Raw genomic sequence first — 14,466 nt, 5'->3', positions numbered from 1 at the left:
AGGATGCTGATCTGACATCATGAGTAGTGCACAGGTGTACCTCAGACTGCCCACAACAAAAGGCCACCCTGGAATGTGCAGTTTTTTGCGCTATTGGGGGTCTGGGGACCCAGAACCGGTCAGTATCTGGTGTGACCACCATTTGCCTCATGCAGTGCAACACATCGTCGCATGGAGTCTATCAGATTGTCAATTGTGGCCTGTGGAATGTTGGTCCACTCCACTTCAATGGCTGTGCGAGGTTGTTGGATATTCGTGGGAACTGGTACACGCTGTCGTATACGCCGGTCAAGCACATCCCGAACATGCTCAATGGGTGACATGTCCGGTGAGTATGCTGGCCATGCAAGAACTGGGACATTCTCAGCTGCCATCTGCCCTGAACAATGTGAACCATGATTCATCCGTGAAGCGCACACCTCTCCAACGTGCCAGACGCCATCGAATGTGAGCATTTGCCCACACAAGTCTGTTACGGCGACGAGCTGGAGTCAGGTCAAGACCCCGATGAGGACGACGGGCATGCAGTTGAGCGTCCCTGAGACGGTTTCTGACAGTTTGTGCAGAAATTGTTTGGTTGTGCAAACCAATTGTTCCAGCAGCTGTCTGGGTGGCTGGTCTCAGACGATCTTGGAGGTGAACCTGCTGGATGTGGAGGTCCTGGGCTGGTGTGGTTACACGAGGTCTGCGGTTGTGAGGCCGGTTGGATGTGCTGCCATATTCTCTGAAACGCCTGTGGAGACGGCTTATGGTTGAGAAATGAACATTCAATGCACGGGCGACAGATCTGGTTGACATTCCTGCTGTCAGCATGCCAATTGCACGCTCCCTCATTGCTTGTGGCATCTGTGGCATTTTGCTGTGAGACAAAACTGCACATTCCAGGGTGGCCTTTTGTTGTGGGCAGTCTGAGGTACACCTGTGCACTACTCATGATGTCAGATCAGCATCCTGATGTGGCACACCTGTGAGGTGGGATGGATTATCTCAATATGGCAGATGTGCCCACTACCACACATTTGGACTGATTTGTGACCACTGTTTGGGAGGGATGGTTATATTGTGTATCTGGAATGAATTTTAGGTCTCTACGTCCATCCCATGGGGAATGGGAGCAAAAACAAAAGTGTTGCATTTATATTTTTGTTCAGTGTATGTTCCTAATGGAGTGGTCACTGTTTAGGTGTGGCAGATAGATAAAAATGTGTGTCATCTGCATAACAGTGATTGTCAATTTTGTGTTTTTGAAAGATGAAGCCAAGGAGGTAACACATATCATGAAAAAAAGAGGACCTAAAACGGATCCTTGAGGGATACCAAGGTTAACGGAAGCTGGGGATAAGGGTTTCCCACAAGAACAGAAAAGGTCTATATTTTTCAAATATGAGGAAAACCCACGTAAAACGTGACCCTGTAGACTGACCACAAGCACCAAATGTTTTAAAAGAATGTTATGGTTGATTGAGGTCCATCAACACTAAAATGGCACAAGAACCGTTCTCATCAGATAAAAGATTATTGTTATACACCTTTAACAGGGGAGATTCTGTCAGTATGTAAATAGGAATTGATAGTAACCTGATTTAAAGGCTGGCCTTTAAATCAGGTTACAGGGTGTGCTATGCATCTTTACGACTTCCTTCATCATACATCAGCTTAAATATTATGTAACATGCATTATGACAAGGTTTTCTTTCAGCGAGTTGACTCAGTCTTTATATCCAATGTTTACACAGAGTCGAAACACATCTTTTCTGACACTTTTCCTCCCACTTTAGCAGTGAGTAACATGGAAAAACTGTGTGCACAGATGTATGTTTATCTCGGACCTGCCCAGGCTTGAACTTTCCTTACCATTGTCATCAACACAGGGTGAACCGGTGATTTACCTGAAACATGCCGTGTCCTAAAGAATGTCTTGTAATTACCATCTAATGCTTACTTTACAGTTATTTTTCCTGTTGGTCCAGATTTTAAATTGCACGCTTTCCTTGCCTCGTGTACCAAATGCACAGTCAGGACACATAATCAATACCACCCCCTGCCCCTCCAGTGCACGTCAATCACACACCAGTTCTTCTTCTTAACACATCGATTTCTGTGGATTGATCGCCACTGCAGGCCACAAAGAAGAGCCAAAAAATTAAAGAGGTTTTGATTTTTCCACTGTGGGCCCAAGATCGTTTTTAGGATTTTTTTGCATCCCTGGCTCAATTTTTATGTAACCATTGAAAGAGAGTGAAAGAAATAGGAGAGACGGATGCACTGTCCAGCTACAGCTCAGCGTAATCGCTCACAGGGTCAGACAACTGAGCGCTTACTCCTGCTCTCCCCCATCTCTCCCTCTCATGTTGTCATGCACGTGCCAGACACACAGACAGACTCGAACCAACAAACACTGGGCATTGTTAATCATGCCAGGTTTTGCTGAGGGTGCCCCGAAAGGCCAGTCCATAATGCTGTTTAAGGTTTTGGGGGGGGTTTTGTGGTCATGTACTGATCCTTTGCTTCACTGGCCAGTCAGTCCTCTCATGTAACACTCTCTCTCCTCTCATTATCTCCTGTTTGCTCTGATTCTCAAAGTCTTCCCCTTCAGCAGTATCGGTGTGCATGTGACAAAGGATTTGAGAGCTTATTCAGTACATGATGCATGATTTTTTTTTTTTTTTTTTTGGAAAGACACAAAGAGACTTCAAAACCTTCAAATGCTGGAGGTGTTAAATCAAATCTGAAATATTGTGGGAGGAAGAGAGCGAGAGGAATTAAAAGAGTGGGGGTTGACTCAAGCTGAGCAGCAGGAAAAATAAAAGGAATATTATAACGAAGCCAAAATGGTTCATTATTCAGATTTTCATTTACTATGAGAATCTCCCATATCCGCTGTCTCTCTCAAACGTGCTTTCCACATCTCTGGTTTGAGTTTGTGTTTCCAGCTCTCAGAATAATTCTCTATATTTCGAAGGCTTGAACTTTGGATTTTTCATTCACTTAAGGTATTAAAAGTATGCTTGAAAGACTCTATTGTTTCAATGGGTTGCACTGCATGGTTCAGAATTTACACTACTAATGCCTTATTGTGCAAATAAGTCAGGAGAAAACAGACTGCTCATGTTTGCGTCCACTAAATCCCATATTGATAGAATACTATCTTTGTGAATATTTATGGTCCCCATTTTCGAGGTATCCTTGTAATCTTAAAATAATGCAGTCTCAGTAATGCAGGATTTGCAGTATTTAGTTGGTTGTTATATAAATAGCTCGAGTCTATTCATATTTACATTAGATTTTGTTTTGCATCTGGCATGACAATGCAAGTCTTCTTTTTGCATGAAAGTAGCCTAATAGCCAACAGCAGTCTTCTGCTGCTGTTGTCCATCTACAATAGCTTAAAGAAGCCTGGTCATTTTCCTCTGACCTCTGGTATCAATAAGCCATTTTCTCATTTTCAGACCATTCTCTGTGAACCTTAGAGATGGCTGAGTGGGGAAATCCCAGCAGTTTCTAAAACACTCAGACGCTTCTGGCACCAACAACCACGCCACATTTAAAGTCACTTAAGTCTCCTTTCTTCCTCAATCTGATGCGTGGACGTGTGGAATGAATGCAATGTATGAAATAAATGTTTGGTTCTGGTACTGTATATTTTAAATAGTGGCCGTATAGTTTAAATACTGAAAAACAGAATACTTTGTAATTTTTACATATTATTGAAGAAAATATTACAAGGTTATTAGCAGAATAGAGTTAAAGCAAAAACTTCCAAAGGAAAAACACTGAATTCTTCTCAGTCTGTCATAATGCAGACAAAAAAAGGTAACCTAAAGACTCTATTACAGCACACCTGAACCATTAGACGTCCAGGGGCTGAAAGCTAAATGTTGTCAGGATTAATATGCTGCTACTCTGAGAAAGCAAGGATTTAAAAGGAATAACTGTCCCCACATGATTTACTCTGTGTAGTTCAGGCACATGTTTAAATAAAAGGTTAGTAACTTGCTTGTCATTTACTGGTTTGGCCCACCAGAGAGTCCAATAAGCAGCTCTACATCATTAGCTTTACAGTAACAAGTAGAAGCTGGTTTTGGAAGTGCACTGTTAATTCTGTTGCACGACAACCCAACACATCCAAATATTAATACAGGGTTCATACACCTTTTTCAGGGTGAAATTCAAGTACTTGTTAAGTACTTTCAAGGTCCCTTTTCAAGCTTTTTTCCAGCACCCCCCCCAAAAAGTGCATGTTTCAATTCGCATCACCTCTGTAAGACCATGTGAAAATTAAAACAAATCATCCTAGGTGAACTTGAACACCTTTGATCCCCTTTTGTTAAGACAGAGAAACACACCACACAAAAATACTGCAAAAGGACGGTCGCCTTATGTACATAGTGTATAAACTCAAAATGCACATTTCACTTAAAAATTAAGATGTGAACAAATCAACTTGTTAGGGATATTCTTCTCCTGTTGAAAAAAAAAAGCCCAAAAAGAAATAAATAAGTCTTCTCATCAGATATTGATGCTTCTTTCCTGTGTGACAGAAAATAGGAGACAGATGTTTGTTTGTTTTTTAAGTTAATTCCCAATAAAACTGTTTTATTGCTAACTACATTGCTGTCTGTATTATTGCTGAAGTCCTAAACGTCACGTTCAAAGTGTTTGTGCTAATACCATCATGTACAGTCAGACAGGCATGGAGAACAGCACTGACTGGGAGGCTTTGAACAGATCACATAGTTCAATTCAACATATAAGACTTTAAGAATGCACAAGCATCTACTTAAAATCTATTTAATTTATCATCTGTCATATTATTATGTACAATTCTAATGTATTTTGTTCATCTCACTTAAATAAACAGGCAGCCTTAAAGTATGAAATATTCATATACAAATACACATATAAATGTGTGTACTGTCTCAGTGGCTGATAGTGCCCCACAGGCCTCAGTGTGAGCTTGAAGACATTTATAATGTTTAAGTAGTTTAATGTGTAGGTGCCGACCATAAACACATTTTGAATGAAACTTTGGTAGCACAGAAACAAGTGGCTATTCTTTGTGACCATATGGATCACTCATATTACCATTATTTCACCCAAAGGCACCAAATTAATATTCAAAAAAGCTGCAGCAATACACACAAATATAAACAGTACTTGGTGGCAACTTTGCTTTTAGCCTTTAACCCTCTGGGGTCCAGGGTATAACTGGCCGTTTCTGACTACTTTTGATTTGGCCTCTATATTTCACCTTTAAAAACTGTTTATCTTGCCAATCTGTTATTTACTCATTTTGACATACTGTAAATATGTAAATATTGTGCTTAAAACATGAGTAGAAAGTGATATATTTCTGACTGTAAAAACCACAAGCATGTTTAATGAATCATTTTCATAACTTGAAATGCAAATAAAAATTGTACATTTTTTAAAAATATGCACAAGTTTAGCAAACAACAAAGTTATATGGTACTATTTACTTAAAAATGCAGCCAAGGCTCAGGCGGTTTTTATATTGTGGAGGTAAGCATCAACGACACAGAGCTCTCAGTTCTCACTCCTTCTTTATTCGTCTCCAACATCAACTGCGCATATCGCGCCACAATACACAGGAACACACTTCCTATACACTGGGTGTGAGTGGAGCCCTCTAGTGGTCCACCACACATGCCCCCCCGAACACCCAGCAGAACTAGTCCAGGACTCGGGGCTTAAGCAAACGGCTGAACTGGGGGGGTGGGGAACTGACAGAGGGCAACCCAGCCCGGGAGCGAGGCTGGCACTGGCGGTCAGAAAAAGCTGCAGACGACTCGGACTCCGTTGATTTTGGGTCGCTCCTGGGGGGAAAAACGGAATCCGTCAGCCCGGTGGCAGGTAGGCGGCCGCGGCGAGGGGCCTGGGCCGGGACCACCTGATCCTCCTGCATAACATGTGCAGGCTTAAGTCTGTCAACAGAGACAACCTCCTGCCAAAGTCCAAAATGAAATGTTTGTTGCCTGGTTTAAGAACCCTGTATGGCCCGTCATATGGTGGATGCAGCGGAGTCCTATGGGCATCGTGCCTGACGAAAGCGAAACGAGCAGAGTCCAACGAACTCGGAACAAAAGTGTCAGGCAGGAAGTGGTGCACAGGACCAGGAACAGGAAATGAGTCTCTTGGGGGGCGAAAAGGCAACAAAGAGGTATCGAAACATGGGGGAGGGCTCTCAGGTAAGAATTCCCCGGGGACCTGGAGAGGCTGGCTGAGGACCAGTTCAGCCGGGGAAACCCCGAGGTCTTCTTTAACCGCGCTACGCAATCCCAGAAAAACCCACGGAAGACGGTCGACCCAGTCGCCACTTGTTAAGGAAGCCCAGAGCGCAGCCTTAAGTGACCGGTGAAACCGTTCGCACATCCCATTAGCTTGCGGGTGGTATGCTGTGGTGCAGTGGACCTTGACTCCCAGGCCGTCAGCCATAGCAGACCAAAGCTCAGAAACAAACTGGGGGCCCCTGTCCGAGGTAATGTCAGCAGGGGGCCCGAAACGTGAAACCCATGTTGACAAAAATGCCCTGGCCACCGTCACCGCTGTCATGGACGCCAGGGGTACCGCTTCCGGCCACCTGGTTGTGCGGTCCACCACAGTCAAAAGGTGCGTGAAACCCTGTGACTGCGGCAAGGGACCAACCAGGTCCACATGTACGTGATCGAAACGCCTACCCGGGACACGGAAAGGTTCGAGGGGTGCCTGTGTGTGCCGGTGGATTTTCGAGCGTTGGCATGGGATACAAACTGCCGCCCATTCTTTCACCGTCTTGCGAAGGCCCGGCCAAACAAACCTGGCGCTGACCAGTTTGACCGAGGCCTGGACGCCGGGATTAGAGAGGGCATGCACCAAGTCAAAAACACGACGACGCCACGAAAGGGGAACCACCGCTGAAAGGTCTGGGCGACACCTTTCAGGCCAAACGGCATGCGCAAAAACTCGAACAAGCCGAAGGGGGTAATGACAGCGGTTTTAGGAACGTCTTCGGCGCGCACGGGAACCTGGTGATACCCCCGCACCAAGTCAATTTTAGAAAAAAATCGACGTTCCGGCGAGATTGGCAGAAAAATCCTGAATGTGGGGGATGGGGTAACGGTCATTCTCCGTGGCATTATTTAAACGGCGGAAATCTCCGCATGGCCGCCACCAACCGTCCGATTTGGGCACCATGTGAAGCGGAGAGGCCCATGCACTGTTCGAACGCTGTACAATGCCAAGGCGCTCCATGGTTGCAAACTCTTCCCGAGCGACGGACAGTTTCGCGGGGTCGAGGCAGCGCGCAAACACCGGGGGCCCGACCGTGGGACTATAATGCTCAACCCCATGCTTCGTTACCGTGCTAGAGAAATTAGGGACAGACAGCGATGGAAACTCTAAAAGCAAATGCTGAAAAGCATCCCCGGAGGTCACTACATTATCCCGAATCAGGGGCTCGGCTGCCCGAGTAAAACAGGGTAGCGAAGAAAACGAGAGAGCATCGATTAAACGTCTGTTAGCGACATCGACAAGTAGTCCATGAGCACACAGGAAATCAGCACCTAAAATAGGTACAGAGCTAGCGGCAACAACAAAGTTCCACTGGAAATCCCGGCCATGAAAACAAACAGTCACCAACCTTTCCCCAAACGTTTTGATGGGAGAGCCATTAGCTGCAATGAGCTGCGGCCCACAGTTCGCTGCTAGTCCGTCGGCAGCGGTAGGGGGAAGGAGGCTCTTCTGGGAGCCGGAGTCCACGAGAAAACGTCTCCCGGAGTGCGAGTCCTCTATGAAGAGCAGCCTTTCTGTATTGTCAGCGGTCGCGGCTGCTACGGCGCGCTGGCGGGTCCGTTTCCCTGGGCCGTGAAAGCGCAAGGCGGCAGGCAGCGACGCGCTCTGTCGCCAAAACGCTGATGGTGGAAGGTGCCGCCGGCGAGTCCGTAGCCAGGGCGTGAACGTCGAAAGTGCGGCTAGCCAGGAGAATGCGATCCGCTTCTTCAGCCAGAGAGCGATAATCCTTCGCAGGCAGAAGCGGGGAGTTTGCGAGGACAGCTCTCACGGCGGCCGGTAGTTGGCGGAGGAAGAGGTGGGCGAAGAGGAAACCACCGTCATCCGGCCCAAGCAACGATAGCATGTTCTCCATGAGCTCAAGCGCGGTACCGCCACTCAAGCCTGACAGGTTGAGGAGCTTTTCAGCTCGTCCAGCGTCGGAGAGGGCATAGCGCCGAAGAAGCAGCTCTTTGAGGGCGGCGTATTTCCCTTGGGCGGGTGGGTCCCGGAGGAGCGCCATCGCGCGACGGGTGGCCAGCGGGTCGAGCGAGGCCACTACATGGTGATACTTCGTGTCGTCAGCCGAGATGCTGCAAAGGGCGAACTGAGCCTCCACGTGTACAAACTAGAGATGGCACGATACCACTTTTTTATGTCCGATACCGATATCATAAATTTTGATATCTGCCGATACCGATATGAATCCGATATAGTGTTTTTTAATCAACAAAACTGTTTTTTTATATCTTGCTGCATTTTGTATAAGTTCATACTCAAGTTTAAATAAACAACAACACTAAAGCTATTCTGTTATACCTGTATGTAAAAAGTACAACAAAATATTTCATAGTAATAGCAATACTGATCAATCTAATAAACTTAAACCTACTCCATCCTCCCTATTCTGGTATTTTAAATAGTACTTAGCAGAAATATTAAGCAACCTAACTAATAGGGTTGCAAACTCCCAGCAAAAAAAAATAGGGAACCACCACCCATCCTCCACCTCATGATGCTTAATCGACGTAATCAACTTTAATTTGATGCAGTGTGGGGGAAAAATGCATAGAAATCAATTATTTTTCAAGAATAATTAAATAGATTCAACATCTTTCTTCTACAGAATTGCAGACTGCACAGATGGTACCTTCCCAAAGAAAAATGTAGTATAGCTTACTAGGGTATATTAGACTTAATAGTTAATATATACAGTAATGGACTTTTATTCATTTTACATCAGATTAAAATTTTGGGTGTAAGATTCAGATAATTATTTATTAAAAGCTAGACATTTTAAATGAGAATAAGAAAGAAAAGTATGTCTTTGTGCCCCCTTTTCCCTGTTCATGCCCTATCGCCCCCCCCTGGCTAAACTTTGCTAGATCCGCCCCTGCACAGTTACTAGCCGTCAGCTGCGTAGAAAAGGATCCTGGTGTAGAAAGTAATATTAAATAAATTCTAACAACAGCTTATCAAGCTTAAACGTGCTGCTGTTGTTCAGCCGCTGGTTTCGTCTTTCTGGTGCAAAGTGGGCCAAAAACAAAGAAGAGAGACAGACTCACAACAGAAAAGCCGATCAGCTGATCATTGATCAGTTTCATGATTGAAGTAGCAGCAGGAGAGGGAGGAAGAGAGAAGAGCCAGTCGCTCCATATATCGGTTGTTAAGCTTAGCGTGGGAATGCTTTACAAACATTCAGAGATAAACTTAGACACTTGCTTTACTTCTCTCTGGGATCACTTCAGAGATGAAACGCTGGTTTGGTAGTGAGGCTACAAATACACACAGCCGCTCTATCACGTGACGCATACTGCTCCGACATGCTACGGTTATGAGCCGAGTTGCGCTGTGTTGCAAGTTTTGTGAGGTGCTTTTCTGATATTTAATGGATCGGATTACATTTTTTATTTCTCTCCGATATCCGATCCAGTAATTTAGGTCAGTATCGGACCGATACCGATACGTAATATCGGATCGGTCCATCTCTAGTACAAACCATGACGGGGGGTCATGGAGCCAAAAGTCCGGCAGTTTCAGCGCCACAGCGAACGTAGCCGCAACAGGAGGCGGAGGTCCGGCGGCCGCTGATGCATCCATAGCGGAGTCTGCGTTATCTGCGGCTCGTTGCATGCTCGAGTCAGGGGTCACCAATGTGGAGGTAAGCATCAACGACACAGAGCTCTCAGTTCTCACTCCTTCTTTATTCGTCTCCAACATCAACTGCGCATATCGTGCCACAATACACAGGAACACACTTCCTATACACTGGGTGTGAGTGGAGCCCTCTACTGGTCCACCACAATATAACCATTTCAAACTATTTACAGAACAATCAGGTGTTCTGCATCAAAGAAGAAGGCACTTAAATTATTTATGCAACTCCAAAAAATTGTTTGTGTCCACTATAACACAGATGAGAACAGCACAGGGATAAACCTGCAGGTCTGACAGCAGGTGTGTCACTCAGTGTTTACACTACAATCTGCCTTTGGTGGCTTTAAGGCAGCAACTGTGATGTTCACTAGTAGAACTGACACACAAAACAAAACAACGACTACACCGCACACTAACTACACAAGACAACACACTAACTTGAGACTCCAAACACCGTAAACGTCACAAATCTCTCACGTATCAAAACTCTCTGTCTCTCTTTCGCTCACTCCTAAAACTTCCCCCTCTTCCCAAACAACCAGATACCACATGTTGCCATGTGATTTTTTGATTGGTCCACACGGTACATTTTTCCACCAATAGGGAAGGAGTGTTTTTTCTTTTTCTTTTTTCACTCACAATCAAAGCGTGTTTGCTAGCGCTCTCCTTGGAAAAGGCTGTTTTTACCGTTTCTTCCCGGAGTAAACGCCAGTTCTATTCAGAAGAGAGAGAAAAACAAACAAACATCGGCTTTACGTGGCCTATCAACACAATTTAAAACCTGGTACATAGTTTGAAGTCCGCACGTTCGACCCAAGTTGAAATGGAGACTCTGGGTCCGTCGACCCCAGAGGGTTAATCAGAAAGCCTTAAGTTGGCTAGTTATGTATCGGGCTAATGTTTAAAGCTTTCACTTGAGTAAATGAACTCATATTACTGCTAAGTAATGTTAGCCAAGTTCACAGCATATTCCATAATAGCGCTGCCATACTGCATCACACTCAGTGTATTTCAATCATTTCTCCAGCGAGTTTGACAGCTGGCAAAATAATAATCGTAATTTAAAAAAAAATAAAAATAGCGTGTGTAACGTACACGCACTGGAATATTATTTACTAGGACTCATCATGCGACCGGAGAGCGCAAACTCCGCCATTTGTTCCATCAAACACTCATTAAAACAGCAACCTACAGGTATGTTAGCGCACTCATCCCCGACTGTCCGACGGAGGGGCGGGGTCACACGTTGAAACAGACACGAGGCAGCCCAGACGGCGAAATTTTGCTTTTACATTTTGCGACTCATTTTATTTCTCTATCTGATAAGAAAACTATTCAATCAGATAGTTATGTGTGGTGAATGAAATACAGTTACACTTTCAAGCACTTTTAAGCACCACATCTGAAATTCAAGCACTTTTCAAACCTTGAGAAGACAACATTAAAATTCAAGCATTTTCAAGGTTTCAAGCACCCGTACGAACCCTGTTAATAACAACAACACCGGATTACAAGCATTACATCTAATTCCTACTAAAAACCCACAACTAATTCCTGACCTCTGAGTCAGGAAAACCCAGGGGTTTTTTTTTTTTAATCCACACATTGATACTGTTATGAAATTTAAGAGCTCCACAACCAGAATAAATATAATACACAATCATGTGGGCCATGCAAAATGTGCAGAGCACCACTGAGCTCTTTCTCTTTACATATTTATAATCTTTATATTGTAGATAATAAAATTTGTTTGAAACTTCTTCATTCCATCACGTCACCATATTTTGTCTTCTGTGGTGCTGTTGGTTCCTCTTGTTGGGGTACTGAAAGACAGTAAAGAGAAAGGTAGAGATGAAGCATACGGTCTTCATTTGGTGAATCATAAGTGATGAAATGATACGCGCCGATAACTTTTCTGATCATAAATCTATATACCTCAATAGGTTGACTCTTCAATCTTATATCCAAGACAACAGTTAACACAACATTAAATTCACATTTCATACAGTTCTGCACTGTGCTCACCTGGAGGTGGTGACCTGTCTGGGACTTTGCCTGTTTCTAGGAGCAACCAGAGGTCTGAGCATTTCTGCGTTTCCCAGCGAGTCACTGCGTAACTGCCCACTGATGATGCCACTGAGAGCACACAGGGGAGAGACAGTGGTTTCAGGGGCAGCACTGATGTAAGATCTACATTTGAGAGCTAAATACATTTCTTTATGTATTTTTAATAGCACAATCCAAATATTTTACTCCTCACCTATTGAAATGAGCAGGTTCCACTGAAGGGGATAAGGAAGCTTCCTCTGTAGGGCCTTCTGAATAGCAAAAAAACCTGCAACACCTGCACCAACAACACAACTCACTGTCACACATCTAAAACCAGGGAGAAACATTTACACTTGTAACTGTGCAGATTTTCTTATTGCTGCTGGTTGGTTTTTTTGTTTTGTTTTTTTCAATTAAACTAATTTCTAGGTTAAACCTAAAATGACAGATGACCTGACAGCTGAGTGGGTAGGACACAGACGGGTAAATGCCATCAGCAGTGGGCACTGGATTTGATTCCCAGCTGACTGGACATTCACTGTCATTCCCACACTTTCTTTCACTTTCTTGTCTCTTGTTGGCTCTGAATAAAACTGAAAATGCCAAACAGTCAAGCTTTTGTTTGGAGGGTGGTAGGTGTACTAGTTTCCCTTGGACAAAAAAGGCATAAATCCTCTCACTGGACACTTTATTATTACAAGGCCTTCAAAAATGGCTTATTTCTTTGTCCTATGTCCTTGTGTTTGAAACCAGTTCAAGATGACCTGACCTTTGTGACAGCCATTAGAAGATGGTTACACTGTGGTCACAGAGGAACGGACATGGTCAGTTACTGAAGCAGTGAGTTACTCTAGACTTCCTATCAACTCAAAGCAGGCTGGCCATTCTCCTCCAACCTCTGACATCAACAAGGTATTTTCAACCAGAAAAGTGCTGATCACGGGATATTTTGTCTTTTTCACACTATCCTCTATCAATCATAGAGATGGTTGTTACAATTTTTTTTACTAGGACAGCAGCTTCACCTTTCTTCCCCACACTGATGCTCAGTTTGAACTCCAGCAGGTCGTCCTGACCATGTCTACATGCCTAAATGCACTGAGTTGCTGCCATGTGATTGGCTGATTAGATATTTGCATTAAGAAACAGTTAAATCAATGTACATTACAAAGTGATCGGTGAGTATATTGTCAGAGCTATGTTTGGGTATCCTTCAGTACATTTCTGTTATCATTTCTTCATTAAATCATTTACAGTATGAACTGCTGGCATAAAAACAAAAACAGTCCAGGATGCTAAAAAGCAACATCAAAAACATAAATAGATATAATAACAACAATAGTTATTTTAACTTTAATAATACAATCATTTTCTCCCTGTGCTGAGATCAGTGTGATCATTGTGGGTGATACAGCTCCCTCTTGTGGTACATTCTGTCTGCAAATCCTGACATCTGTATTGTTTGCCTACATTCACTTTGACCTTACTTCAGTGTCTTGATTTTCATTAAAAATGTCAACACAATGCAGAAAAAAAATTATAACAACTGAGGTTCAGAATTACACATAAAAACAGCAGCACTGACTGGGTCAAAGTTAGAGCAACACAGCCAACAAGAATTTGGATGAAAGCATGAAAGCATTAAGAATGTACAAATAGGAGAAAGTCAAAGATTGTAACATGGACTGAAATATTTCTTATTTTAAGTGTGTGACTTTTAATAAATAATAAATAAAAGTATTACCCAGCACAAAGGTCCCAGACCCCTTCATGAAAGCATGAGACTGACAGGCGGCGTAGCTCTCCAAACCCTGAGAGACAACAAATAAAAACAGCTCTCACCTGTGTTACACATTTCTGTTGTATCAATGTGAGCAGCTGCTGGTTTATTCCAAGTGTGCAGAGGGACAGTGTCCTCCAGAGTGCACAGGTAATAAAAACGCATAAAAACAAACACAAAACCCACCGGATGTTTGGCCACCAACGCGTCGTCCACTTTGGTGAGCCCCAGATTAACCATGTTGAAGCTGGAGGTAACTTTTTTTTATATATAAGAAATAACCACTTTAACTCATTCCCTAACTTCTTAGTCCACAGCTTGCTGTAGATGTACTATTAAGAAAGTTCCGTGTTTGAGAACAACAAACACCGAAGAAGGAAAAATAGAGCAGTCTGTCCAAAACTGTGGCGTCATCTAATGGAGGGAGAGTGGTACTGCACCCTTGCTAACTCAAGGTAGCATTTTAGAGGTTGCAAGAAAGAAAAACACAAGAAAATACATACATGAATGAAATATATACTAACTCACTAACGCAAATATCTAATCAGCCAACCACATGGTGGGCATTGTCAGGAAAGGTAGTTTAACAGATTTTGATTGTGGTGTGGTTGTTGGTGCCAGACTGGCTGGTCTCAGGATTTCATAAACTGTTCATCTACTGGGTTTGTCCCACACAGCCATCTCTGGGGAAAGAGGAAATATGTATTGGTTCT

At 43.7% G+C, this 14,466-nt stretch overlaps 1 protein-coding gene across 1 annotated transcript; it reads right to left on the bottom strand.

Annotated features, from left to right (window-relative positions):
* Positions 1-11,204: 11,204 nt before the first annotated feature.
* tmem141 (transmembrane protein 141) lies at positions 11,205-14,116 on the bottom strand. Its single transcript, XM_080867274.1, has 5 exons — positions 13,940-14,116; positions 13,718-13,784; positions 12,185-12,268; positions 11,950-12,060; positions 11,205-11,747 (listed from the first exon to the last, which is right to left on the bottom strand). Exons 1-5 carry the CDS (start codon positions 13,991-13,993, stop codon positions 11,686-11,688), a joined length of 378 nt encoding a protein of 125 aa, XP_080723400.1. The 5' UTR covers positions 13,994-14,116; the 3' UTR covers positions 11,205-11,685.
* Positions 14,117-14,466: the final 350 nt, after the last annotated feature.

The sequence above is a fragment of the Rhamphochromis sp. 'chilingali' genome, assembly GCF_963969265.1.
Source record: "Rhamphochromis sp. 'chilingali' genome assembly, chromosome: 2".
NCBI lineage: Eukaryota > Metazoa > Chordata > Actinopteri > Cichliformes > Cichlidae > Rhamphochromis > Rhamphochromis sp. 'chilingali'.
This window is presented reverse-complemented; position numbering and strand designations above follow the sequence as displayed.

Bases quoted from the DNA above. Each gene is read 5' to 3' on its own strand.
- tmem141 (XM_080867274.1), bottom strand. From the start codon at position 13,993: ATGGTTAATCTGGGGCTCACCAAAGTGGACGACGCGTTGGTGGCCAAA. The intron at 13,785-13,939 runs GTGGGTTTTGTG...GTTGTCTCTCAG, and splicing joins CGTTGGTGGCCAAACATCCG to GGTTTGGAGAGCTACGCCGC. The intron at 12,269-13,717 runs GTAATACTTTTA...TTGTTGGTGCAG, and splicing joins GTCTGGGACCTTTGTGCTGG to GTGTTGCAGGTTTTTTTGCT.